We start from the raw sequence: 26,175 nt of genomic DNA, 5'->3' as shown, positions 1-26,175 counted from the left end.
TCTCATGACGGAGTTCTCTGATCTCACTGCAAATAGAATACTCCTAAAAGTGGTTCTACGATCACCATAGTATAGCTCAGGAAAATTGACGTAACATTTTATTTTTAGGACAGTTTTTTCTTCTAAAACCTGGGATCGTTGTATTTGGAGCATGTGGAAAAGAACCATTATTCATTTATTTAACTCACTTTTAGAACCAAATCCTTTTCTGGTCTGGTTTTCTGAATCTTTCATTTTAAGTAAATTATGCTAATATTTTGAAAAGTAATTGAAATATTTTTTCTTACCATCTATTGCCAGAATCTCAGCTGTGATTGTTTTATTGACTATGAATGTTGAGTCTCGAGAAAGGTTTTTGATAAATTTAATTTGAGCAGTTTTGGAATCAATGGCTAAAAAGCCACCATCATTACGCCCCAACTCATATCTATTTTTGACAAAACAAACAAACAAACAAAAAATAACTCATGAAAATTCTCGAAATTATAAAATACCATCTATCATCAGTGGAAAAAATAATAGTTTTACATTGACCATGTAACATTAACATTTCAGAAAGGTAGCAGAAGTTTGAAGAATTCAGAGAAGCATGGAAAAATTTGAATGGATACAGAGTGAAGTAAGTAAAGCCAGGAAAATAGTAATATATAATGGCTGTAGTAATATAAATTAAAAGAAACTTTATTTGTTGTAATATCATGAACAAGAATCTGAACCTAGAGAAAAGAAAATTGAGCTGAAACAAAGCCATTTTATAAAATTATTTGAGAAAAACAATTTTACAATCTTTAAATATCTATCAAGGCCTAGTTTCCTAGTTTTCTTCCTTATGTCAATGAATTATAATTTAAATAGTGATCAGTCATATAATTTAAATGTGAATTTAATGAAGGGCATGATGATCTTGACCCATTCACATTGGAAAGAGCAAAATGATTTTAGAAAGCAGTCATTTTGTTTGATGGTATCATTATAGCTAAAATATTGACTTTCAAAAGGAAAGATTTGTCTTGTTGGAGCATTTCCAAAATGAAATATTTTTAAATCATTAATTGAATCTATGTGAGATCATGTTATCAAATGATACTGTTATTTTCATGAATATCTGCTACCCTCTCAGTCATTCTTTCTTTCTCTCATCTTGAACCTCTCTCTATCTAGTGATTCCCTAAGTACTGCCTTCAACCCCTCATCCTGAAATAAAAACCTCACTATACCATATTATCTCTTCAAGCTATTTTCTTAGACTTCCCCTTTCTTTTAAATCACATTTTTTATGAAAATTTTATTCCAGTTTTTTCTATTTCCCCTCCTCTAATTCACTCCTCAACCCTTTGCAATCTGGCTTCTGGCCTCATCACTCAATTGAAATTTTCCCCTCCAAAGTTGCCAGTCCTTTCCTCCCCTCCTCCTTCCCCCTTCTCTCATTCTCTCTCTGTCTCTTTCCCCTTTCTCTTTCCTTTCTCTTCTTTTTGCTTCTCTCTCCCTCCTCTCCTCCTCAGTGTCTCTTTGTCTCCCTCTTTGTTTGATTCTCTCCTATCTTTGTCTCTCTTCTTTCTCTCATCCTTTCTCCTCCCCTTCTCATGCCTTTCCTCTATCTGTCTCTACCTCTCTTTCTCCTCCTTTTGCCTCTAATTCAAAAATCTCTATATCCAATCCCAGTTTTCCCTTCTTTTTCTTTCCTTAGCTTCAGTCCCAAATCACAAATTGCCTCTTGGTCATTTCAAACAAGATGGCCAGGAGAAATCTCAGCCTTGACACATCCAAACCAGAATTCATTATCTTTTTTTCCCAAACCTGCTCTTTCCAAACTTCTCTCTTTCTGTCAAAGACATCTCCCTCCATCCTTCCAGTCTCCTTAAGTTCCTAACCTCAGCATTAGCCTTGATGTCCAGGCTCATAACCTTAAGGCACACCTTGACATCATATGCTCCATCACTCCATATATCTAACCAGCTACCAAATATCACTGTCTCTACCTCCACTACATCTCCAGCATCAGAGTCCTCTCTGCTCATATGCAGCACATTCAGTCCCTCATCATCTTTTGTTTAGTCTATTGTAATGCCCTCCTGATTGCTCTTCCTTATTCAGGTCTCTGCTTATTCTAATCTATCTTCTTCAAAGCTACCAAAGTAATTTTCTTAAGCACAGATATGAAAGTCAAACTCAAATAGCACCCCGGTGACATGAGGATAAAACCCAATCTCCTCTGTTTAACTTTTAAAACCCTTCCCAGTGAGACCCAAGCCACCTCATTAGACAATACTCCATTTCCTGCTGGGTCTGAATCATCTGGAAGACTCATCTTCCTGAGCTCAAATCTGACCCCCGATGCTTCTGAACTATGCAACCCTGGGCAAGACACTTAACCCTGTTTGCTTTAGTTATTTCATCTGTAAAATGAATTGAAGAAGAAAGGGCAAACCAATCTAGTATTTTTGCTAAGAAAACCTGAAATTGGGTCAGGAAGAGTCAGAAAGGATTCAAACAACTGAACAACAATAACCAATTCTTGAACTCTATAATCCAGCCAAGATCACACTGTTCCTTAGTCATGGCACTCCATCTGCTATTTCTGTGCCTTTATTGTTGTTCAGTTGTATTTGACACTTTGAAAAGTCCATATAGGTTTTCTTGGCAAGGATATTGAAGTGATTTTCCATTTCCCTCTCCAGTGTGTTCCCATTTTATAGATGAACTGAGGAAAATAGGAGTTAAGTGACTTAACTGGGGTCTCACAGCTAGTAAGTATCTGAGACCAGATTTGAACTTGGGCCTTTCTGACTCAAGGTCCAGTGCTCTATTCACTGTACCACCTACTTGTCCTTTCTGTGCCTCAGCATTGGTATTCTCCTTATCTAACTCAAGATAATTGTCAGGTGGGGGGTTGACTATTTTATTGTGGAAGATGAATATAGAATTTATTTGATTCAGGATAAGGGGGAATCAGGAATTCACATACTCTTAATGCCCTAATCTCTCTATCTACTCCTCTCATTATTAAGGTTACTACTAGCTTAAATAGTGCTGCTCTATTTAATGACATGATTCCAAGAAGAGTCACAGATTTCGAGCTGGATGGGACCTTACTGGTCATTTAGTCCATTCCTCTAACTGGAGATTCAGAGATAAGTGGCTTGCCCAAGTATCTTGTCTGAGGCCACACTGGCAGATCTGGGACAGATATGGGGAAGAAAACAAGTGCTTATTAAGCTACTATGAATCTTCAGGCACTGTGCTAAGCCCTGAGAGGAAAATCCTATTATTATTCCCATTTTCAAATTGAGGAAACTGAGGAAAATAGAGGCTAAGGGACTTTTTCAGGGTCATACAGCTAGTAAGTGTCTGAGACTGGATTTAAACACAGTTCTTCCAGGCTAGGTGCTCTATCCACTATGCAATCTAGCTGCATAGGTTCTCTGAAACTAACTGCAGTGAGCTTTCCCCTGTAATATACTGCCATCCCTACAATAATCAGTGAGATAAACCAAGCAAATCTCTTTTATCCACCGTACAGATGAAAATTCTGAGGTTTAAATAACTAAAATGACTTGCCTTGGCTATGCAACAGAAGCCAAGGACTTGAGCTTAGGTCTTCTGACTACAAGTTCAGAGGGCTGTAAATTCTTAATTCATACTATACAACACCATTTTCATCATAACACAAATTCAACAAGGTGGACTGATTTCCTATAATCTTCATATAAAATCTAATGATTTATCCTAACTCTAAATGCCCATTATTTACTCTCCCTTTCCCACTTTTTCTTCTTCTTTCTGATTTCAGAGGAATAACTGGACCCTTTATTCCAAAAGAATTAATCTATTCTGTTCCCCCATATCCCTTGCTTGTGCCTTATCACATGTACCCTTCTTCTTCTATGAATGCCCTCTCCAGTCTTCTAATCAATCCACCCCACTATAGTCATTCCTTATCTCTTAGGAACTCAGTCTATGATTTTGTTTGATAAAGTTTATAGAAAACATTGCAAAGTATCTTTTTTTTTCCACATAAAATATAGGAATTGTTAAGACTACCTATTAAAAAACTTTAAAAAAGCTTGCTATCAATTATCTATAAAGTGAGGGGGTTGGCCCACATAACAGTTAAGGTTCCTTCAAGTTCTAGTTCTATGGCTGTATGTTCTTATTTGCCTTTCTGGAAGGTTGCCTGATTATAAATATCCAGTTTAGAATTTGCAGTTAATTAAAATTTTTATATTTTATATATTATTTTGTATATTTTAGATATAAATTAAATTTGTATTGAAAAAGTGTTCATTAAGACTAAACTATTTGGGGGCAGCTGGGTAGCTCAGTGGATTGAGAGCCAGGCATAGAGATGAGAGGCCCTAGGTTCAAATCTGGCCTCAGACACTTCCCAGCTGTGTGACCTTGGTCAAGTCACTTAACCCCCATTGCCTACCTCTTACCACTCTTCTGCCTTGGAACCAATACACAGTATTGATTCCAAGATGAAAGGTAAGGTTAAAAAAAAAGACTAAACTATTCAATATTTCCCAAACTGCCAATGATTATTTTAATTTTTTTCAAATTTGTCATCATTTTAAAAATTGCAGTTATATTTCTATTAGTTTTATCCAATCAGATAATTGGGCAAATGATATACTGTGTTTTGTTCATGATATCTCATATATTCAGAAAAACTTAAAAATTATGGGGATTTAAGAACTTTAGAGAACTCTATTAGAAGAAAATTATGTCATTTCTTATTGTTAAGCTATAAGATATGGTAGCATATTGGGTTTTATGAACACATATTTCCATTTGCCATGTTTAAGAAAGATCCTAAGTGCAAATAGATTATTTTGAAAATGATGACATGCATTCATTTATGATGCCATCTTAAACTAAGATGGCTTAAAGGAATAACAATCATAATCATGAAAGTGAGTTTTACCTGACAAATGATGCAGGTTTGCCAGTATCTTCATCGATGGCTTGGTATGTTCCAACAACGTAATTGATCAGTTTTTTATAACTTATGCCTTTCTGTACTTCAAAAGTCTTTGAAGTAGGGTGGAATGCAATTCCCTCTTTTACATTTATAATCTGAACTCTGACAGGAGTTGAATGGATTCGATACTGGGAGATAATTGACTGGTGAAATGGAGCCTTGTTTCTAACAGCTATGCCAAGTTCCATTGTTTGAAATTGTTCAAAGTCCAGAGTCTGAAATGTTTTTTTAAAAAAAGCAAGTGTTACACAATAATATATCATCTCTTGAGATAGACAACTTTGAATTTTTATCTATATTTATTCTTTTTTTTTCAGATGATGGAGCTAAAAGACATTAAAGGATTTTTCTGTGGTCACAAAGTTGAGTGTTTGAGTCATGACTTGAAACTAGGTCCAAGTCCTTTGCTATTTCCCCTGGACAATGCAGTCATAGAAAGGGAATAAGATGGCTTTGTGGTTATATGCTATGGATCCTTTGAATATCAACCCAAGTGAGATCATTGAACAGTTCGGAGAGAGGGAGCTATTAGTTCCTAATTTCCTCATATGCAAGTCCAACTTTTGAAGCTTAGAGAGTAGGTTTTCTCTTAGGCTATACAATTATCCTTTTAGTAGTCACAGATTCCTTACTGGCTACATATGAAATGCCTCTATCTTGACTTTCAGAAATCTTTAGATGTGATGAGCATCCTATAGGACAACTGGGCATTTATTCAATAATCTAAAGGCAGACTATATATCACTCCTGGTGACATTGTTGGGTGACTTATCAGCATAGGAATTTGTGTGATTGATTTGCTTTGGAAAGACTGCCAGGTCTTATAGACATGAAAATTCTCATCAATCCTTCTTATTTTTGTTCATGTTAATGTGAGAATGCAGAGAAAAGCAACAATAATAATTTATACTTATAAAAGTACTTTAAGGTTTTCAAAGTGCCTCCCTCAAAGAAAACTAAACTTGCCAGAAAACCTGGATTGATGGCTAATTTTGTCACTTCCTACCCATGCAAGCTTGGATAAGTCAGTTGAACTCTACAAAATGAAAAAGCTGGGTTAGATGATCTCTCTGGTCACTTCTAGCTCTACTGTCCTATGATTCTGCGAACACTGTGAAATTGGCAATGCAAGTTTTACTCTTTTCATTTTCCAGATGAGGAAATTGAAGCTGCTAGAAATGAAATGATTTGTCCATGGTCACAGAGCTCCTAAGTGGTTGGAGATGACTTATGATTATATTACTAAAATGGAAAGTGATATTGTATTCAAAAGAGACTTATTGGATACAAGTGAGGCAGACTAGAATTGATATGTCTAGAAGATCCTATGTGTTAGTGAGTGGGTGAGTCAAATTGGATCTCTAGTAACCATCTCAAACCCAATATGTATAAAACAGAGCTTATTATCTTTCTTCCTAAATCTACTCTTCTGCTGAACTCCTTATCTGTTGAGGGTACCATCTTTATCCTAATCATGGAGGTTCCCAACCTCAGTGACACTCTCATTTCAGTTATATAGTTGTCAAATTTTGTCACTACCCTTTCCATTCTTTTTCTTTACTCACAAAAGCACTACAGTAGTTTAAGGACCTTATTACCTGAACCCTTCCTGCTTGATCTTTTAAAAAAAGTAATCTTTTAATTGATCTCCTTGCTTCAAGTTTGTTTTTTTTCCCCAATCCATTCTCTACACAACTGCCAAAGTAATTTTCCTAATGTACATGTTTGATCATGTCACTCCACTGCTTCCCAAACTTTAATAACTCCCTATTAAAAATTCCAATTTGGCTTTTAAACTTCATACAACCTGGCTCCTTATCTTTCCAGTCTTATTAATGATTTCCCTCTAACATCTGATCATGCTAGCCTTTTTTCTGTTCTGAAGCATATTTGATATTCTGTCACCTGTTTCTATGCCTTTCTATTGGTAGACCCCTCTCACACTTGTATTTTAAAAATTTTAAAAGATTATTTTCAAAAAATGACTGAGAGAGGGGGCTATGAGTGGAAAGGTATGGAGACAGTAGAGAGGAGATTTAATTAAGACATTTCCATGTTCCAGGGAAAGGCTGTGTTTTGGGTTTTGCTTTAGTTATAACTATTCCATTTAGAGGGACATTTAAGGAAGAACTGCTCCATTATCCCATCTCATGATCCAAAATTTAACCTAAATTCCTGAGTATTGGGCTTCAATAAAATTATAATGGGTGACCTTAATACATGGATTTTATTTCAAATTCTTGTGATTAAGGAACATACATGTGTGTTGGCAAATATAGTAATATATAAAAATGCTGAATAAATATAAACTTGAATTTGTTGGAGAAATGTGGTGGTTTTAATTAAGATTACAATTTTAATGCTAGTTGTAAAGGTCATAGCTCCTATCATTGCTAAAAATTTAATTTTGTTATTTTTTCACAAGATGGAAATATGGGTTTAAGATTTACCACTAACAAATGATGGTTCTGTGGTTCTTAATTTCCCAGCATTTTAAAAACAATTCTCTTGAGTATAAATTACAGTTGTTGCTCTATAGTGGAATTCCCCTCACTGGTAATCCCCTATACCAGTGAAATCACAGGTCATTCCCAACCTTCCCTGACTACAAACAACAAAAACTAAATCAAAGCAACATACCTTAACCATTTTCAGGATTCCTTCATTGGTTTTTGGATCTGTTTCTATTACAAACCATTTTCCTTCATTTCCGGAGGTAAAGAAATAATCTGCAAGCCAATTATCTGTGAACTCTTCATCCAGATCTGTTACTTGAAATCGAATCACTTCAGAACTAAGAGTATTTTCTTTAATCTGTATTGAATACTGACAAGAGAGTTGCAAGATTTATTAAGATTGAATTATCAATCTCTTTCTAAAAGGAATTTACACTATTCTCTCTTCTTCAAAACAGAGATACTCTACTTATAATGGGGACATGGCTGGGGGTACACTCCTTGAGAAAAGTGTAAGGATCATTGGGAATACTTCCCTAGGATAAGTCAGCACTCCCAGCCCACTCAATGCATACCCATGATCACAATGGGGCCAATGAATTAATTTCAATTCATAACCATGTGTTAAATGTAAGACTGTTATTTTTGTTTTTTAGTTGTTTCAGTCAAATCTGACTCTTTGTGAATGCATTTGGGGTTTTCTTGGCAAAGACACCAGAGTGATTTGCCATTTCCTTCTCTGGTTCATTTTTCAGATGAGGCAAAGTGAGGCAGAGTAAAGTGATTTGCCCAGGGTCATACAGTTAGTAGGCATCTGAGATCAGATTTGAACTCGGGAAGATGAGACTTCCAAACTGGCACTTTATCCACTGCACCACCAAGCCTCAAAACTCTTTGTTAGGTATACTTGAATTGTTTCAGGAAAGGTAAGCAATATCTGACCTTGAAATCAATCAATCAGTATGTCTATCTATCTATGTATCTACTTATCTAAAATAAGTTTGTTAAAAAATAAAAACATACCTGTGATTCTCTAAAAATTGGAAAATTATCATTGACGTCTTTAATTATAATCTGGCACGCACATTCAATTGCCTGTCCAGCTCCATCGAGATCTGCAGCACTTACAACCAGGCTATACTTGCTATTTTTCTAAGTTTAATAAAAGATGAAAGAAAATAATTTATTAAAACTTTGAATACTCATAATAAGAAAATTTCTGTATAAATTCAGAACTCTCTGAAAGGGAAGAATTATATTGCCAAACACTGAAAAATACTATTGATAACAGACTGCACTCAGGATTTTGTACAAACTGCAGTGAGGGAACGATGTGAGTTGCAGAATAGGGCTGAATTATCATCTCTTTCTCAAAAGATTTTATATTAATTTTTCTTCTTTGAAGTGGAGATGTTCTACTTACAAGGCACATGGAAGCTGCATACCTTGAGAAAAGTATAAGGACAAATGGGAATGCTCCCTTAGGGTGCATTCACACTAAAGGGTATACCCTATGTGACATAGGGTATATTCACCCTAAAAATGCTCTATAGAAGCAATAGTGGCATAGTGGATGTCAAGCTGATGTTGGAGTCCAGAAGAGATCTAGGTTCAACTATACCTTCTGATGCATATTGGCTATGAAACCCTGAAAAAATGACGACCTCTCAAACTTCTTGACAAATCTCTGAGACTGTAAATTCCAGAGAAAGCACCAACCTAGACTGGTGGAGGGAGGCTCACTTTCACTGAAAGCTTCCTCTATCTGTGAAATCACAGGTCCACTGAAAAATATTATTGAAAATGACTTTGTTTCTTATTGATTGAATATTCAACTCCAGAAAGAAATATTAGGCTAGTGGTTGGCTTGTTGATATTGCCAGTCAGTCAGTGACCATGAAAAGCAGAGCAGAATTGTTTTCCCTATATATCTTTGGTAGGTAACTATTTAATTGCTGCCTTTTGTGGCCTGGAACATGATGGTTATAAATTTATGGATGCCCCAGTGACAAGCTCTAGGCAGCTTTGTTGCCCTATGGGCCTTATAGACCACAGTGTGGCAGGCAGTCCATGACAAGTTGATATTCTTTGAGTAGAAATGGGCAGGAGGTAATGGGGGCTGCACCCCTGAGGGCAAAGGGAGGAAATTGATTTTCCACTTCATTCATTTTTTACTGTTTTTCTCCATTTCCAGAGCCTATTGCAGAGAAAGAACTAGGGGATTCAGGAGGGAAAAGGAGAGTCATAAAGGTTGATTACTTTAGAAAGAGGCAGGAGAGAAATTCAAAGAAGTTAGAAAAATCAGGCAAAAAATAAAAGAAGAAAGAAGCAGAGAGTAGCAGATGGGGAAGACTAGAGGTATGCCATCTGAAATTTCAGGGAAGGTTCAAAATGGATTCCAAGAAAATCTTTCTTTCTTCAAAAATTTCTCCTCTCCTTTGGTTACCTGAAGATTTCTTCTCAGTCCAATATTTCTTCTCTTTTGTACAGGCTTTCTTATGCCTCTATCCACACATTTTAAATTTATAAAGCATACAGGTGACTTGTGTCCCTGCTCTTTGGAGGGTTTTGTTTTGCCCAAGAAAATCACATCCAAGCTAACTAATTTGGGCTTGCCCGATGATGAGGAACATCATTCTATCTTCTTTCCTCTTTTTGTCTTTTGGTGAAACGTATGCTTGGTGATTCCCTGTTCTGGCTTTGTTCAAGTGAACGAAGGGAAGTGAAGTCTTTTGGCAAGGAAACCTCCAGAGCTGTTTTACTTTACCTCTCTATCAAGGGTACTGGTCATTGAACGAACTTCCCCGGTGAGTCTATTTAGGAGGAACATAGGTTGCCCCACAGGCTCTTGAGAGATTATTTTGAAGGCAATTTTGGAATTTAGATGATTTGGTTCATCAGCATCTGTTGCATTTATCACCATCACCAGGGTATCTAGAGAAGTTAAATAAAATATTTTAAAAGCTATGTTATAGTTACATGAAAATATCAACAAAAATTCATTCTGCTCCTAATTCACTTTTTTAAAAATGCCTTTTGTTTTATAACATATTGCTTTGTGGATATATCACTATACTCAGGAGTTCACTGAGTCATATTTTAAAAGCTCTTAAAGGCATGGGATCTGGGGAGCTGAAAAAGTAGCATGGGAAGATCAAGAATGCTTTAAGTAAAGATTAGATGAACTTCTATTGGGGATGGCATAAAGGAGAGCCTTGTTGAGGGATGGGTAGTTTAGAGTACTTCTGAGGTCCCTTCCAACCCTGATATTTTGAGTGTCAGATGAGCTGAATTTATGAACATTTATAAAGAAGGATGTACATAACCTGGTGTAGTGATAGACTGTTGCTCTAGAAGTCAGAACTGTTTGAGCCCTGCCTGTGACATATATCTGATGGTGACTCTGGGCAAGTCATTTCACCTCTGATTGCACAATCAATTAAGATTACACCTGCCATGTTCACTGTTTCTATAGCTGATTTTGGTACACTAGCAAGAACACCGAGGACTAGTTTTGTTAGAAGCATGATTTTACATCCAATGTGTCTTAATAGTATTGTGACTTTGAATACATGAGAGTTTTATCTATACCAGTAAAATGAAATGAAGAGTTGAAGTATTATTTGAACAATGAAAGAAAACATTTTCTAGTTAGTTATAAAGATAATTTTTAAAAAGAAAAAGGGATAATTGAGGAATTACTTGGAGGTTTCAAGTAATAAAATGAAGGTTACTAAAGAATTTCATTTATCATAATGTCAGGAAGATTTAATTTAAGTAATCCATGAGAAAGATTTGTTTTAATCTTTTTTCCTACAAAAAGTACATTTTGTAAATTCATATGAACACATTCTACATACAGAGGGATAGGAACTGGGTATGATATTTTATTGATATTGAGCTCCCACGTGAGGAAACTTCCTTTACCAATGTAGAGTGGTACCTTCTCTGTGTAACAGTAGGGGTTGATGGAATCACTCTATAACTTCTCATCCCATCCCACTTAAAGTAACTAACAAGATGCTGATACCTTTATAAGTTGAGAACATTGCTCAAATCAAATTAAAGACATATAAGCTAGGCAGAAAAATACTGAAGTCAATTTGGAAGGAATGAAAAAAAACATGGGAAGAAATGAAATGTTTTGAAGAAAGTGTATTGGAATTGGCTAAGGAGACTCAGTCACACTCTCTGGGACTTGGATGAAATAGAAAATAATTTTTAAACCCAGCATTTTGGTGGATCTGTAGATCTGTAACCTGACTGTGGGTAGGTGACACTCATCTATTTGTTTGGAACTGGAATTCAGGTCTAACTAATTCTAAGGGTAACTCTACTCCAACTGCCTCCATTTCTTTTACTTTGAATGTTTTTCCCATGAAGACTTTGATTTTACCAGTGGACAATGACCTTCTAGTTTTAGATCTCATATATCACTTTGTGCCTCGTTTCTGCTATGTTTGTTTCCTTATTGTACGCCACAGTTATTTGTAAATGTGTCAGAGCTGAGGCTATAATTTCCACAAGGACAGGGGCTGTCTTATGTAAACTCTGCACATTCCCTAACTTCTAGCACATTGCTTAGCACATGCCAGGCACTTAATAAATGTGTAAAGAATGGAATTCAAGTCAAATAGAAGTATCCTTATGGCTATCTTTTTTTGGTTAAATTATGATTGTAAATGTGCTTTTATATCAATGCAGTTGTTTGTCACCCTGTTATAATCTTTAGCAAATTCTTACTTCAAGGGACAGGAATGGCTTGAATTCAGATTTTATTGGACTTAGGAATTGTTGTGATTTTGCAGATTCAATACTCCACATTCAAGGAATTCAATTTGATGCTATAAGTGGATTTTTTTAATATGGTGTGCGGCATGGCATTACTTGTGCTCAGTGTAAAGGGTAATTTAATTAAGCAACTTAAGTTTATATTCATTGTTTAATGCTTCTTTACAGCTTTATGCCCTCCACATGTTAATGCCATTAGATTTTCAGCATTTTAGTGATAAATTTATCTATCTATCTATCTATATCTATATCTATATATCTTATATATCTATAGATTTAATAATATTTAATAATTTCAGTTATTAATTGAATAACTGTGTATAAGAATCAGTAATCTATGGCCTTAAAACATAAGGAAATGCCTTGCAAAAGTAGCCTGCCAAAGGGAGTTTGCACATGCCTTCAGCATCCTGGAATATATCCAGGAATTTCGGAGACTGTGGAGTCATATTGACCTTGAAGCCACAGAATACCCTTGGCTATCCTCATTATCACCAGACATGGAATTGATGGCTATGTCATCTCCTCTGTAGAAAAGATATAGGACAAACCTCACCTTCTTGAAAGAGGGAATTCAGTTTCTGGACCCACTTCAATGAGAATTACAATTGCCTGGTCTTCAGGGCAACCAAATTAAGTCTGCTCTACTTTCAAAGGAAAATGAGATGTAGTTGCTCACCCCCTTCCCTCACCCCAGCCTTTTATTAAGGGGGGTTTGTGTAATCCGATTTTGTTGCAAAAGGTTCAAATACATGTCCAGCTGAAAACTTTGGGGTTCTTCTTAGACCATGCAGAATGTGTCTAGAGACCCTGACTTTGTCATTTACAACTCTTACAATAAAGTCATTTTGGCTCAGAAGATTGCTGCCTAGTATTTTTCTTTTACATAGTTGGGTAGCAGGAATATAGAAAAGATAGCAAATACAAAAGGAATATACTCTTTTGCCCATGAGGAATTTATAGCTTGGGAGTGGGGAGGGGACAGACCAAAAGATATTCACATATCAAGACTGAAATAGCACCATATAAGCAGTTGGTGACTTAGTGCCCAATGAGTGGCAGATACAAGGAGTGTTGTAGGAGCTCAAAGAAAGGGGAGATATATGTGGAATCGATTGGTAGGGCTGGCCCTTGGAATAGCTAAGCATCCCCCCCCCTTTATCTTATCTTGCCTAGGTACAGGCATCCTTTCTCCTTCCCAGCTGTCCCCACACCATACCTTCTGTTCTATGGTCATTATTCTCACCTCTCTCCCACTGCAACCTTGGATATAACCTTTTGCCTCCTCCTTGCCCACGACACACACTTTGAAAGGTAAGATTTTGTCTTGTCTTATCTTGCCAGGGCCTAGACTTCCATCTCCTTGCCACTTCTTAGTCATCTTCACACCGTGGTGTAGAGAACCACACTTAGCAGCGTACTTGTATGTGTTGTCTTCCCTCATTAGAATGTAAGTTCCCTGAAGTCAAGGGCTATCTTGTTTGCTTATGTTTGTATCCCTAGCTCTTAGCATAATACCTGACCCATAGGTTTGTGTGGAATAAACCCTGTCTTGTCTATCTATTTGTCTTCTGATTCAGTTCATTCAACAACCAGCCCAGTCACTCTAGAGGGAGATTCATAGTCGCCAGGGGTGACTTAAAGAATGTCTAACATCCATGATTTCCAATGTCAACTTCCTCAAATAGATTTTTAACACTACATCGAATGAGAAAAAATGGCATTTCTAGGTGATGTATTTACTTCCTAGAGGGAATGTTTTACTCTAACATGTCCTATAATCTACTCCATTTTTATTTATTATCATAATTTCTCTCTCTTCATACAACCCAGGCCAAACTAATAATCGTCTTCAAAACCTTCTATGATTATAGCTTTGCATTCCATGTGACACAGACTTTAAATTGTCTTGAATTTAGCTGTAGGCTTTGTTAAAAGCAAAAGCCTTTAATTACTCCATTTAACCAACAGCCTTGACTCTCATTCTTCACTTGGAAAACATGTATCCCAGATATATAAATCTTGCAACAGCCCACTCAAGCCAATTAGGTCTTGCACAATTTAATAAAGAGGAAGATTATGCTTTTTAAATTCTGCCTGGAAACTTCAGGATGCATGGGACCAAAGGGGATTATTGTCAGATGGTTTCTCTTTTCTAGTGCCCTCTCTCTAAAAAACAAAAACAAAACAACCAACCAAAAATGCTTATCTTTTGTCTTACAATCTATACTAAGTATTTGTTTCAAAGCAGGAAGAGCAGTAAGGGCTAGGCAATCGGGGTTAAATGATTTGCCCAGGGTCACACAGCTAGGAAGTACTTGAACCCAGAACCTCTCACCTCCTGGCCTGCCTCTCTATCCCCTGAGCCACTTAGCTGACCCTGTCCTTTCATTCTTTAGATGAATGTGTAACTCTTCTGCCTTTTACTTGGGCATAGCCAAGGAGAACTAGCTATAACTAAAAATGAGCATTTGATCTGAGAAACTATAACCATTAGTTTCCTAGTATCCCTAGAAACTAATTACCCAAACCAGTTATTAATGAGCAAGTTATTCATCCTTGGCAGGCCTCAGCTTCTTCATCTGCAAAATGAGGGAATTGGGCTAGATAACTGCCAAAAGATGTTTTACTCTCAAAGCATGTTACTTTCTTTGTTCCCTCTTTGAAGAAAGGTTTCACCTTTATGGTTGCCAATGACTCTGTTATGTTTATATTTGGTTTTGACATACTGGGGTCATCGATTGTAGTATCATCCTGAGAACTGGATGATCGCCACCTCCTGCTGTCAAGTCACAAATCACTGAATCTCTAGGTCATTTTCAGGTCATGTAATCCAACCCATACCTGAAGGAGACCCTTTTTGATTTACTATCAGTTGATGACTGAACCTTTCCTAAACTCTATACCCAAAGGTATATTAGTAAGTGATTAACAACCAGGTCTCCTAAAAAAAAAATCATACATGACATCTTTAAGTTTAATGTGTATCACTAACATTTTCTCTATCACTTTAAGTCTAATCAATCCACAGAATAATAAATCAACTCATAACTTGTAGAATGTTCTGATTTCCAAAGTATAAATTGTCACACTGAAACTTAACACCTGGCTCTTCAGAGCTGAAACAAGCTCTAAAGCACTCCTTATGGAAAGAGGGAGGCAATCTGCAGTACCCCTTATAAAAAAAAAAGACCTGTATGTGCTGTGATTGTTTCTGCCGTTAAAAAATATAATGCATTTATGCATGTATAATGTGTACACATATACTAATATATATACACATATATATATATAATATGCTTTTATTTTACAAAGTCCTCTCAAAAAGAGAGTCCTTCATTGTACCCCATCCTTATTTTTTTGTATTTAGGGCAAGTAATACAAATCATATAGGACTAAGTTTGGCATACCAAAGTTGAATCAGAGTTGGGAGAGAAGCTAACTGAAAGCACCATCTGAAATTTCTTACTTTAATTACTCTTACTAAGTACGTGCTAAACTGTTGCTTTTATGTTGTTGAATAGTATAAGAACTGTCACCACCCTTTTAATTTGATACTCTGTTGCAAAGCCCTTTTCACCCTACCTTGGTTATTGTCAGTCTGTCAGCTAGGATTTATTAAGGACCTACTACGTGCCAGGCATTTTGATAAACGCAAGTCCTATTCTTTCAGGTAGTAGTCCCGTCATGCCTTTACTGATGGGCTAATGATAAAATGGTCACAATTTTTTTCTTCCCTCTCACCTACTATTTTTCAACAGAAACCAAAGCCACCAAAGTTCAGGTTATACTTTCAGCAGGCTGCCATCATATTACTCACAGCCTCAGGTAACCAGATTACCCAGTTAATTGTGTTTTTCCCACAGGTTCTAAAATATCTCACTCTGCGATGTGCCCTTCGAGCAAACCACTTTGACTAGTCAAATATTTAATTAAGTCTCCTGATAGACTATCTGTTTTACTTTCTTTGGCAGTACTACCAAGAAACCTGACTATAATTTCTGATCTTGTATCAGGACAGAATTATTGGCTCCTGGACATCAAATTCATTGCTCCTTCTTACTTTTAAAAACATACTCATCTCAGGGGCTATTTTCTGCTGGTCACAATACAAACTAAGATCAACAGGCACAGTCCCTTTCTAATCTTATAATTCATTAAAACAATCCAGTAGCTTCTCTTTACCCTCTTAGAACAGGACTAATGCAAAGCAAATTACGAAAACCATTTAGAGTTTCTTATTTCCTCCTCCTCCCTATTTTCCTTGGTCTGAATTTCATATAACTGCCAAGATAAAATATACAATAAATAAATTTATATTGATGTACAAATGTAAAATATATTGATGGATGAAAGTAAAATTTATGACACATAAAGTTTGTTATATGAATATAAAATCCTCTGTTTGGCTTTTAAAACCCTCCAGAATCAGGCTACTTCTTATCTCCATTCACTCTATAATCCACTGATTCTGACCTTCTTTTACAAAACACTCTATCTCTTCACTCTGTGTTTTCACTGGCCATCCCCTATGCCTAGAATTTTCTCCTTCCTTATTTCTGTGTCCTGGCTTCTTTCAAGTCTCAGATAAAAATCTGCCTTCCACAAGAGGCCTTTCCCAAGTCCTTGATATTGCTAGTCTTCCCTCTAGATTATTTCTATTACCTTGTACAAATTTTCTTTTTATATAGTTGTTTGCATGATATCTCCCTTTCTCCACCACCCCCCCCCCATCCCTTTGATACATTTTAGGTTCTTACTAAGTGTTTACTGACTTGATTTGATAGATACATAGCTAAATAAATATGAGGTCATTTGAAGAAGGAAAGAGCTCCAAAAATCAGAGGGATCAGGATAGACCTTAGCATAGGGAGTTCTTGGTAAGGAAATTGCCTTCATTAGTGCAGATTGGCAATTTCTTTGCAACTTGGTGGTAGAGAGTTGCCTAGGGAATGGAGAGTCACTTGCTCATAGTCATACAGCTAGTACATAACAGAATCAATACTTGAAATTGGGTCTTCCTGGTTCCAAGCCAGGCCCTCTAGCCACTGCTTTACATTGCCTCTTCATGTTTAGAAATACAAATGCTTATTTAAAATAAATGGATTTTAAATGTGCAGGACTTGAAGAGAAGGCATTCTGCCTCTCATACAGGTACTGTGTGTATGTATGTGTATATATATAAATATATATATATGTATATATATATATTTGTCCAGTTGTTTCAGTTGTATTTCACTTTTTGTAACCCCATTTAGAGTTTTCTTGGATCTTGGAATGGTTTGCTGTTACTTTCTCCAACTCATTTTACAGTTGAGACAACTGAGGAAATGGGGTTAAGTGACTTACCTGGGGTGACCCAGCTAGCGAGTATCTGAGGCTAGATTTGAACTCAGTTTTTCCTAACTTCAGGCCTAGCACTCTATCCACTGTGTATCCATGTATACGTATAGCAAGTGTCTATGGGCAGATTTGAATCCAGGACCTCCTGTATCTAGCTGCCCATCTCCCCCTCCTTCTTTCCCTTTCCCCCTCCTCTCTCTCTCTCTCTCTCTCTCTCTCTCTCTCTCTCTCTCTCTCTCTCCTCTCTCTCTGTCTCTCTGTATGTGTACATACACAAACTTACATAAATACATATAACCTACTGATAATATGCAATGATGTTATTATTATAATCCAAAGAGAGTGTTGCTCATCCATTAGAGGTATGAATTTGGAATTCAAGAGTCCAAAGACATTCTTACTGTGTGATCCTAGGTAAATTACACTTCATCTAACCTCCTTCTTTGTAAAATTAGAAAAATATTTCTTTATTACGATCACTGGGCTATTCTGGGAAATAAGATTGCAGTTTGTTATATACAACGATCTTGCTACAGTGCTGCCTGGTTTGGGAATGAACTCTAGAATGGAAGGTCCTGCTGAAGACTTACTTGCAGCACTGTTTTCTTCAATTTCACCCAAGAATGTGCTTTGTGAAAATACTGGAAGATTGTCATTGATGTCTAAAATTTTAACTGTAAGTACAAGATGATTCTCTACGTCTCTTCCCCATTCATCCAAAGCCTGGCAGGTGATCTAGAAGAAAATGAAAATGGCATCCACAATCAGAGGAAATGCGCCTGACTCTTAACTGGCAAATACTATAGTTTATAGGTTAATTAACTGATCAATTGTACATTATTATGCAAGCACCAATATCCTTTTTTTTTAATTGTAGGGAATTTCAGAATATTGAGGTGTTACTTACCAGGAACATTGGGGTTGCTTCTCGATCAACTATTTGTGTTATATTAATTTCTCCAGTTCTGGGGTTAACAACGAAGACATTATAAGGAGGCTGGTCAATTCCTTTTCCAGTGATACGATATGTAATTTTCTGATGTTTTTGATAATCTGAACTAATCTGCAACAAAACATGAACAATTATAGGGATCACAGTTTAAAAAAAATTTACAAAGCCCTTTCTTTCTCCTCTCTGCACCACCCCCACCTCCAACACCTCTCATTGTAGACTGATTCATCACCCCCTTCTTCATTTGGCAATAGTCTTTGCTCTTACTATGTCCAAGTGCTGAGGAACTTAAAGAACTTAATATATTAAGATGACAAGAAAGGACCAGTCATTTTTCATTCATAACATTTTGACTTTTTAGGGGACCTTTGTGTATTAGAACTAGGGGTCTCGAGAATATGCTCATAATTATAGGTTAAGGACAGGTCAGGGAGATTTTAAATGTGTGCAGATATTTCAATTATTTAAAAGCATTTAAAAATGTCTATGGTTGAAGGCCCAAGGGGTTAAATGTAGAGAAGGGAAAGGAGGCCATGTATAGAGTATTGATTCTAGACAGAGGACTTAACTTCAAAGTCCGCTTCTGATGTATGCTACTTATGGCATTCTGGCCAAATTACTCTTTGGATTTATTCAGTTTCTTCATCTGTAAAATGAAGGGATTAAGCTAAATTGCCTATGAGGTCAAATATAGACCCGTTATATACAGTAATATAGCCTTGCCAAGACTCATTAATTCCTATGTGGTAGTAGCCAAGTAATAGAATGTGATGGCAGGATTCAGTCAGACTACAAAATGCCTTTTATTCTAATATTTGATGTCCTCTATAATCTGAGTCTGCCCTATTTAACCAATTCTATTTTACTATTCCTCAGCACTAGCCTTCTGGTCCTTCTGTTCCAACCTGATCATTCTCCTTCTTTTCTCCCTCATATCCTATGCACAGTTTCAATTCCAACTAATTTTTGCTCATGTGACTTCCTCAGAACTTCACCTCCAGTCACCAAAATTCTACCCATTCTCTCAGGAGCAGCTTAAGTACCCCATCTCCCATAGACATTTATGGATCACACCAGTGCATATAGCTTCTCCCCTTCCCTGAAATTCCACAGCAATTATTATTGATAATATTAATTTTGTCATTTAACCATATTCAGCCTTGCAACTTTCCCTATTGGCTTCATTTAAATGTCTTCATCCCCCAACTGAAATATGAAACAGATAAAGGACTTCTCCATACCAAGCCAGGATTCACTGCTTGGGAGGTTCTCAAACAATATTGTCTATTATTTTAAATGTTCAATAAATCTAACATTTCCCATTATTTCCTTGTCAATCTAACCTTTTTTGGTAACTATACTTCTATTGCATATATTACTTACAGTAGCAATTGGATTTTTCTTTGAATTGTCTTCTCCTTCTCGACAGGGTTTTGCAAATTTAACCCATTCACGTTTATATCTTCTGAGGGGCTTCTGCAATGCTGTGCCATCTTCTTCATTTTGTCCTTTTACCTTATTCAAAAAATCCAAAAGCAAATTTAAAAAGGTTCCATCTGAATGTATACATCCTGATGCTATGTTGGGGAAATCTGTAAACTCCTAAAGATCCAAGATCAAGTGTTTGTCTATCTCGTCAGTAAACATAAATATTTTTATATAGTTAAAAGCCCCTTGAGATCAGAGGCTTTCTTTCCTTTTTGTACACTTCTGAGTGCACAGAAGGCATTTAATATACTTGTTTAGGAAGATAATGATAATGATAATAATTAAAAGGAAGAATGCATTTGATGAATTATAGTATGGATGTGGATAGAAATCTGATTTGTAAATATTGTTTAGAAATTTGACAAATTTAATAAAAACTTTTACTACCATGAATTTTTCAGCTTGAATGATCTGTTATTTTTTTCTATATATTTTTGTTTTTTTATATGATTTAACACCTTCAGTCAAAATAATTCATTCATACATTACCTCTACCCAGAATGTACAGTTGACCTCCACCACCACCTGCAAGCATTGAAAAAAAATTAAAATGAATTTGTGTTCTTAAAAATAGGAAAAGAACTGTAGTCATTATTATGATTTTGTATACACCTGCATGTTTTTATACCTATAACTCCCTTCCACAATACACACATACTCTAGAAGTTATGGGATGTTTTGGAAGGGATCAGTGATTTCATCACTATAAGGAACTTCTAGTGTGGAAATTCCTTCCATTATCATAGGTCAGCAACTTGTATGTAACTTTAAGATTAGAGTAGTGTCTAGGGGCATCGAGAAGTTAACTGACTTGTCCAGGATCACATAGTCTATGTGTAAAGAGGCAGACCTTGAATCCAAGGTCACTCTCTGCTATGATGTCTTTCCAGATGTCTATTTCACAGGGTGTGGGTTTTTGATGAGCAAGATTTGAAGAGAAGTCATTGCCAGGAAATGAGATATGTCCCCAGGAGCAAGTTCTTCCTGTTCTTTACTCTGACAAGGATAATTTTAATAATAAAGGAAATAACTTAATTGACTTTGCAAAAGTATGCCCAGCAGTCTGATTCTTGAATGCGCCAATTTCTTACTGCCTTCTAAATAAAAATGGACTTCTGAAACCAGTGAGCCAAAGGAGAGTGTGATTATGATGAATGTCTTAATGTAAGTGCCAAAGGGGATTATTAAAATTCAAAGCCACCTTCATGTTGTAGTAAAAGGCAGGCTTAAAGATTATGTTGATTATTTTTTTTTTAAAACCCTTACCTTCTGTCTTAGACTCAATAACATATATTGACTCCAAGGCAGAAGAGTGGTAAGGGCTAGGCAATGGGGGTTAAGTGACTTGCCCAGGGTCAGACAGCTAGGAAGTGTCTGAGACTAGATTAGAACCTAGGACCCCTGTCTCTGGGCCTGGCTCTCCATCCACTGAGCAACCAAGCTGTCCCCTTATGTTGACTATTTCTTATTGAAGATTAGTGGAATTCAGGGTGGAGAGAGATATTTTCAGGATATTGGTGGGTGAGGAATGTAGTTAGTTGGTTAAGGTCAGGGCAAAATGAAAGATGATCATATCCTTTGGAAATCACAAAATATGTAGTTTGTCATGTGTTTGCCAATCTGTTATTCATAGTATCCATCCAAACTATTTGAAGCAAACAAGTAGATGAAGAATGCCCATTGCCCAGATTATGAGTCAGGTAGGCAGCTAAATGGCACAGTGGATAATAGAGCACTGGACATGGAGTCAGGAAGACTCGAGATTGAATCCTGCCTCAGGTATTGGGCTGTGACTTGGGCAAATCACTTAAAAAGGGATATAATAATAGCGCTTACCTCTCAGAGTTGTGAGGATAAAATAAGATATACTTAAAGTGCTTTATAAACCTTAAAGCACACTATAACTGTTAATTATGTTTATGCTTATTATGACATACAGTTGGATGAGCAGTTTTAAAAACTAGTCCACCTATACATGCACACATATTACATAGGCATAGATGGACAATAAGCTGGACCAAGAATTGCATAGGAGGAAAGCAGTTGACTAGGTTGCAGTTGGGAAAATGGGAAGTGCTTTCAGTCTTCCTTGATATGATTCACTTCTTTTTTAGCCCTTACCTTCTGTCTTAGATCAATACTGTGTATTGGTTCCAAGGCAGAAGATCAGTAAGGGCTAGGCAATGGGGGCTAAGTGACTTACTCAAGGTCACACAACTAGGGAAGTATCTACGGTCAGATTTGAATCCAGGACCTCCTGTATCTAGCTGGCTTTCAATCCTTTAAGCCACTTAGTTATATCCTGTAACTCACCCCTTCAAAACACTGATATTTTACCATATTTGTAAAGTGCTTAGCGTAGTACCTGGTACATAAGAGGTTCTATATAAAGGCTTATTCCTTCCGTTTTGCTTTCTCTAAAAATCTCTTGATGATAGTGTATGACTTAGAATAACGAAGCAACACAATCTCAGAAGAATAATTGGGGGGGGGGGCTTCTCTAACAGACTGCTAAAGATATGATTGCTTTAGAGCAAGAAAGGATCTAATATATTATCTGGCCAAACCATCTTATTTTTCATATGAGAAAACTGAGGCCTAAAGAGATTAATTGACTTGCCCAAGGTCCCAGAGCTAGAAAGTAGCAGAGGTGGGTTTCAGCCCAGTTCCTCTTTCTACTACATCAAGGAACCTCTCATGGCATCAATGAAATGTTAGATAAGAAAAGGAAATGGGCCAATCATGGACCGAGAGTGAGAGATGGCCCACAGACAGCCCAGTTATTACATTGGTACTGATTAAATGTTGAAACAAACAAACAGAGATGAAGAAAAAGGCCTCCAAGTGTATTGAATAGATCCTCTTTGGAGGATGTGGGGTAGGTGAGGCATTAACAAAATAAATCACTCAGGAGGAGTGAGTATAGGTATATAGGATGGGGATATGCATTAGAGGAGCAAGTATCCACAGCAAAGAATCATAGATTTAATGGTCAGAGGGATCCTAGGGCCATTAAATCCAACCCAATATTTTACAGATGTGGAAACTGAGGCACAGAGAGTACACTGTGATTTTCCCAGGGTCATACCACTACTAACAATGTCAAAGGTAGGATCATGTCTACTCGTAGTATTCCAAGAATTTTCCTTATAATTAGTTTTTATTAAAATGAACAATATACATTTAAAAGCCTAGAGATTTTGAGACTTATGGCCTTTTTTTTTTTAAAGAGGAAGAAAACCTAGAGAATAATGAATCATAGAACTGCTGGTTCTTTGTTCCTGGAATGCACTCTTTTCATATCTGTCTCCATGCTTATTTTCTTCTTCTTCCTCTCATTGAAAGTCTAGCTATCCTTCAAAGATCAGCTTTTGTCTTCTCAGAATCTTGGCATGGCATTATAGTCATCATTAATCTCCTCCTTCACCGAATTCCTACAATATATCTAATCTGTCCCACACCCTTTAATACCGACATAGGTATTTTGTATTGTTTGCCATTAATTTAGGTGTATGGATCTTATCTCCCCAACCAGATTCAAGAACAAGTACTATATCTTTTACTATTCTACATTCACCACAGAACTTAGCAAGGTGCTAAGCATTTTAATTGAATACTAATTGGTTTAATGATTATCTAAGTTAAAGGGGAACAGCTTAAATTGTTGGGGAAAATTTATTCATAGAAACAAGCACCAAAAATTAGTGGTTCCATGAGGAGCAATGGGGAAAAGAAGGCTAAGATGAGAAACATTTTAGATTTTAAAATGTGGTCCAGTTTAGTTGCTCCTGAACATGACAAAAAGAGTAAGCTGTAGTTCATATTTAAGAGACTGGTTTAAATCATTCTGAATAAAAACTAGGAAATATGGTTATACCAGGTCTAGTCATGTCTGTGTCTCACCTCTGCTGCGCTTTATTGAGCAACCATATGGTAATCTCCTCCTATTAAGTCCTTGGGAAAAAAGCCCAGGGTAATACAGTTCTTTTTACTGGAAGAAGTAGAAGACTCATCACCCACAAACTATGAGACATGCTTACACTGATACCACCCAGAGGATCAGATTTTTTTCCTCTCGGTACATAAAGTAAAATTTATTTTGAGACCATTTCAAATCCTTTGTGGAAATGGGTGGTTTATCAATCCTTAAAAAAGAAAATTCCCACAAATCACCAAACCAATATTCCTATGAAATGTCCAAAGGAAAGATAAAACATGGAAAATTGAGTAAGTTTCACTTAATGTGTTTGTAATGGAAGGGAGGCCTTGGATTCATTAGGCCAGGGATTATTCCATTCATCCACAGACCCCCCTGTTTAATAAGCAGATGCTTTTGGATCAGACTACTGATCAGTTTGAAGTAGATATTAATCTAATTACAGTAGAGTTAATTAACTCTCAAGAGGCTGATAGGCTGGAATATCTGAGATTGAGATCAGAACCAAGATTAAAAGGATAGTAACTCCAGGATCCTAAGGATATCATCCATTAAAAGTGTTGAACAGAAACTCATATTTAAAGGAAAGATTTTCAAATCATCAGGAATGATAAATGTAGCCAGTTTAGAGCTCTATGTCTATTAGTATCCCCAGTGAACCCTGGATGCTTCTATGACTAGAAAGGAAGAAACAGGAACTAAAATGATCATGCCAACGCTTCCACAGAAATGCATTTCACAGTCATAAGGACAATAGCAGCAATTGAAAGCCCTACCACCACCACTACCACAACAATTCTATTGAATGTATAGGAAGGACAGCGATTTTGTTGATGTCAGGAGTATAGGAGCCAAAGTAACCTAGTCCTTAGCTCCAAACTTCTTGCTCTTCTAGTCTGCCTCATTGAAGCTCCTTAGGGGAATGGAATACTATTGACATCAGGGGAAAAGACAGCAATTAGAAGGAACAAAAAAAATCTGTCAGATAAGGGACTGATCTCCCAGAGAAGCAAAGGATTTAAAAACAGATTTAACTGAAGCTTGAGTGCTTGTCTCTTGGATCGTCTCTTGAGGCTGGGGTTATGCTGTTTAAATTTACAAAATAGTAAGACATCCCTGTTTATGTGCTAAAAAGAGCTGAAAGTCCCTCTCTTAAATGATTAAAAAAATCCATATGGCAACAACGTAGCAGAAAAGGTGGGAGAGACAGGGAGCTACAGAAAGTTGCCTGAATGTGGAGGATATTCAAGATCTCCTTTCATAACACATTCTCTTTTAAGAATAGCAAAACCATCTGATACTGTGAGCCTATAGAACATTCCATATCTGCAGATTAATAGCTCTCTATAGAGACTAATGAAGAGTGTTCCAGAATCCTATAGGAGGTCTATCCTCATTCCTTTAGTTGTCAGTGCCTCTACTTCCCAATATTGTTTAATATTTACCTTGTATATATTTTGTGCTTCTAAGTGTTGAAGTAGAAAGAGTGCTAGGGCTGGCCTGTATTCATCTCATCTTCCTGAGTTCAAATCTGGCCTCAGACACTTACTAGTTGTGTCCTACTGGGAAATTCACTTAACCCCTTTTGCCTCAGTTTCCTCATCTGTAAAATGAGCTAGAGAAGGATGCAGCAAACCACTTCAGTATCTTTGCCAAGAAAATCCCAGATGGGGTCACAAAGAATCAGACACAACTGAACAACAACAACAATATATTTTGTATTTACTAATCTGTGTAAATGTTGTTTTCTCCTAATCAAAAGTAAGTTCTTTGAGGGCAGGCGCTGTTTCCTTTTTGTCTTTTTTATCATAACATCTAGCATAATGCCTGACTGTAAATAGTTGTTAAATGAATGTGCCATCTCTATGCTATGCTCTAATTGTCTCTAGGCACTCTTTACACATGGGGCCAGAATGTATTCTTTTTCCTTTCATGATAGGATGATCTCTGGAAGAGTGTACCCCATATGTGTAGGAGAGCAGAGTTTTCCTTCACATTTATTTTGTCATGCTGTTTAATTCAGTATCTTTTGCTTGGAAATAATGTGTCCTTAAGTTGTTTTGGTAAAAGGAGCATTGATAAGGTCTATGGTTTTGAATATGTAGATGATTATGTTCTTTTCACCTGAGGCACCGTGTTTAAGAAAGGCTTTGTCTATGCATGTTCACGAAATGGAAACTATTACAACTATTTCAGTCTTGCCTATACTTTGGCTTAAATCAGGAAG

General features: G+C 36.6%; 1 protein-coding gene across 1 annotated transcript in view; it reads right to left on the bottom strand.

Moving 5' to 3' along the window:
* Window positions 1-26,175, bottom strand: part of DSG3 (desmoglein 3) — a 50,066-nt gene that overhangs the window by 16,131 nt on the left and 7,760 nt on the right. The window contains exons 2-10 of the mRNA XM_056823840.1: window positions 20,501-20,536; window positions 19,907-20,038; window positions 18,479-18,634; window positions 18,162-18,306; window positions 10,205-10,371; window positions 8,461-8,589; window positions 7,622-7,807; window positions 4,925-5,196; window positions 288-427 (exon numbers count right to left, since the gene is read on the bottom strand). Coding sequence (XP_056679818.1) covers window positions 288-427; window positions 4,925-5,196; window positions 7,622-7,807; window positions 8,461-8,589; window positions 10,205-10,371; window positions 18,162-18,306; window positions 18,479-18,634; window positions 19,907-20,038; window positions 20,501-20,536 — 1,363 coding nt within the window. The remainder of the gene's footprint in view (window positions 1-287; window positions 428-4,924; window positions 5,197-7,621; window positions 7,808-8,460; window positions 8,590-10,204; window positions 10,372-18,161; window positions 18,307-18,478; window positions 18,635-19,906; window positions 20,039-20,500; window positions 20,537-26,175) is intronic.

This window comes from Monodelphis domestica, chromosome 3, assembly GCF_027887165.1.
Source record: "Monodelphis domestica isolate mMonDom1 chromosome 3, mMonDom1.pri, whole genome shotgun sequence".
NCBI lineage: Eukaryota > Metazoa > Chordata > Mammalia > Didelphimorphia > Didelphidae > Monodelphis > Monodelphis domestica.
The sequence above is the reverse complement of the archived record's forward strand: the minus strand, read 5'-3'. Positions and strand labels throughout refer to the sequence as shown.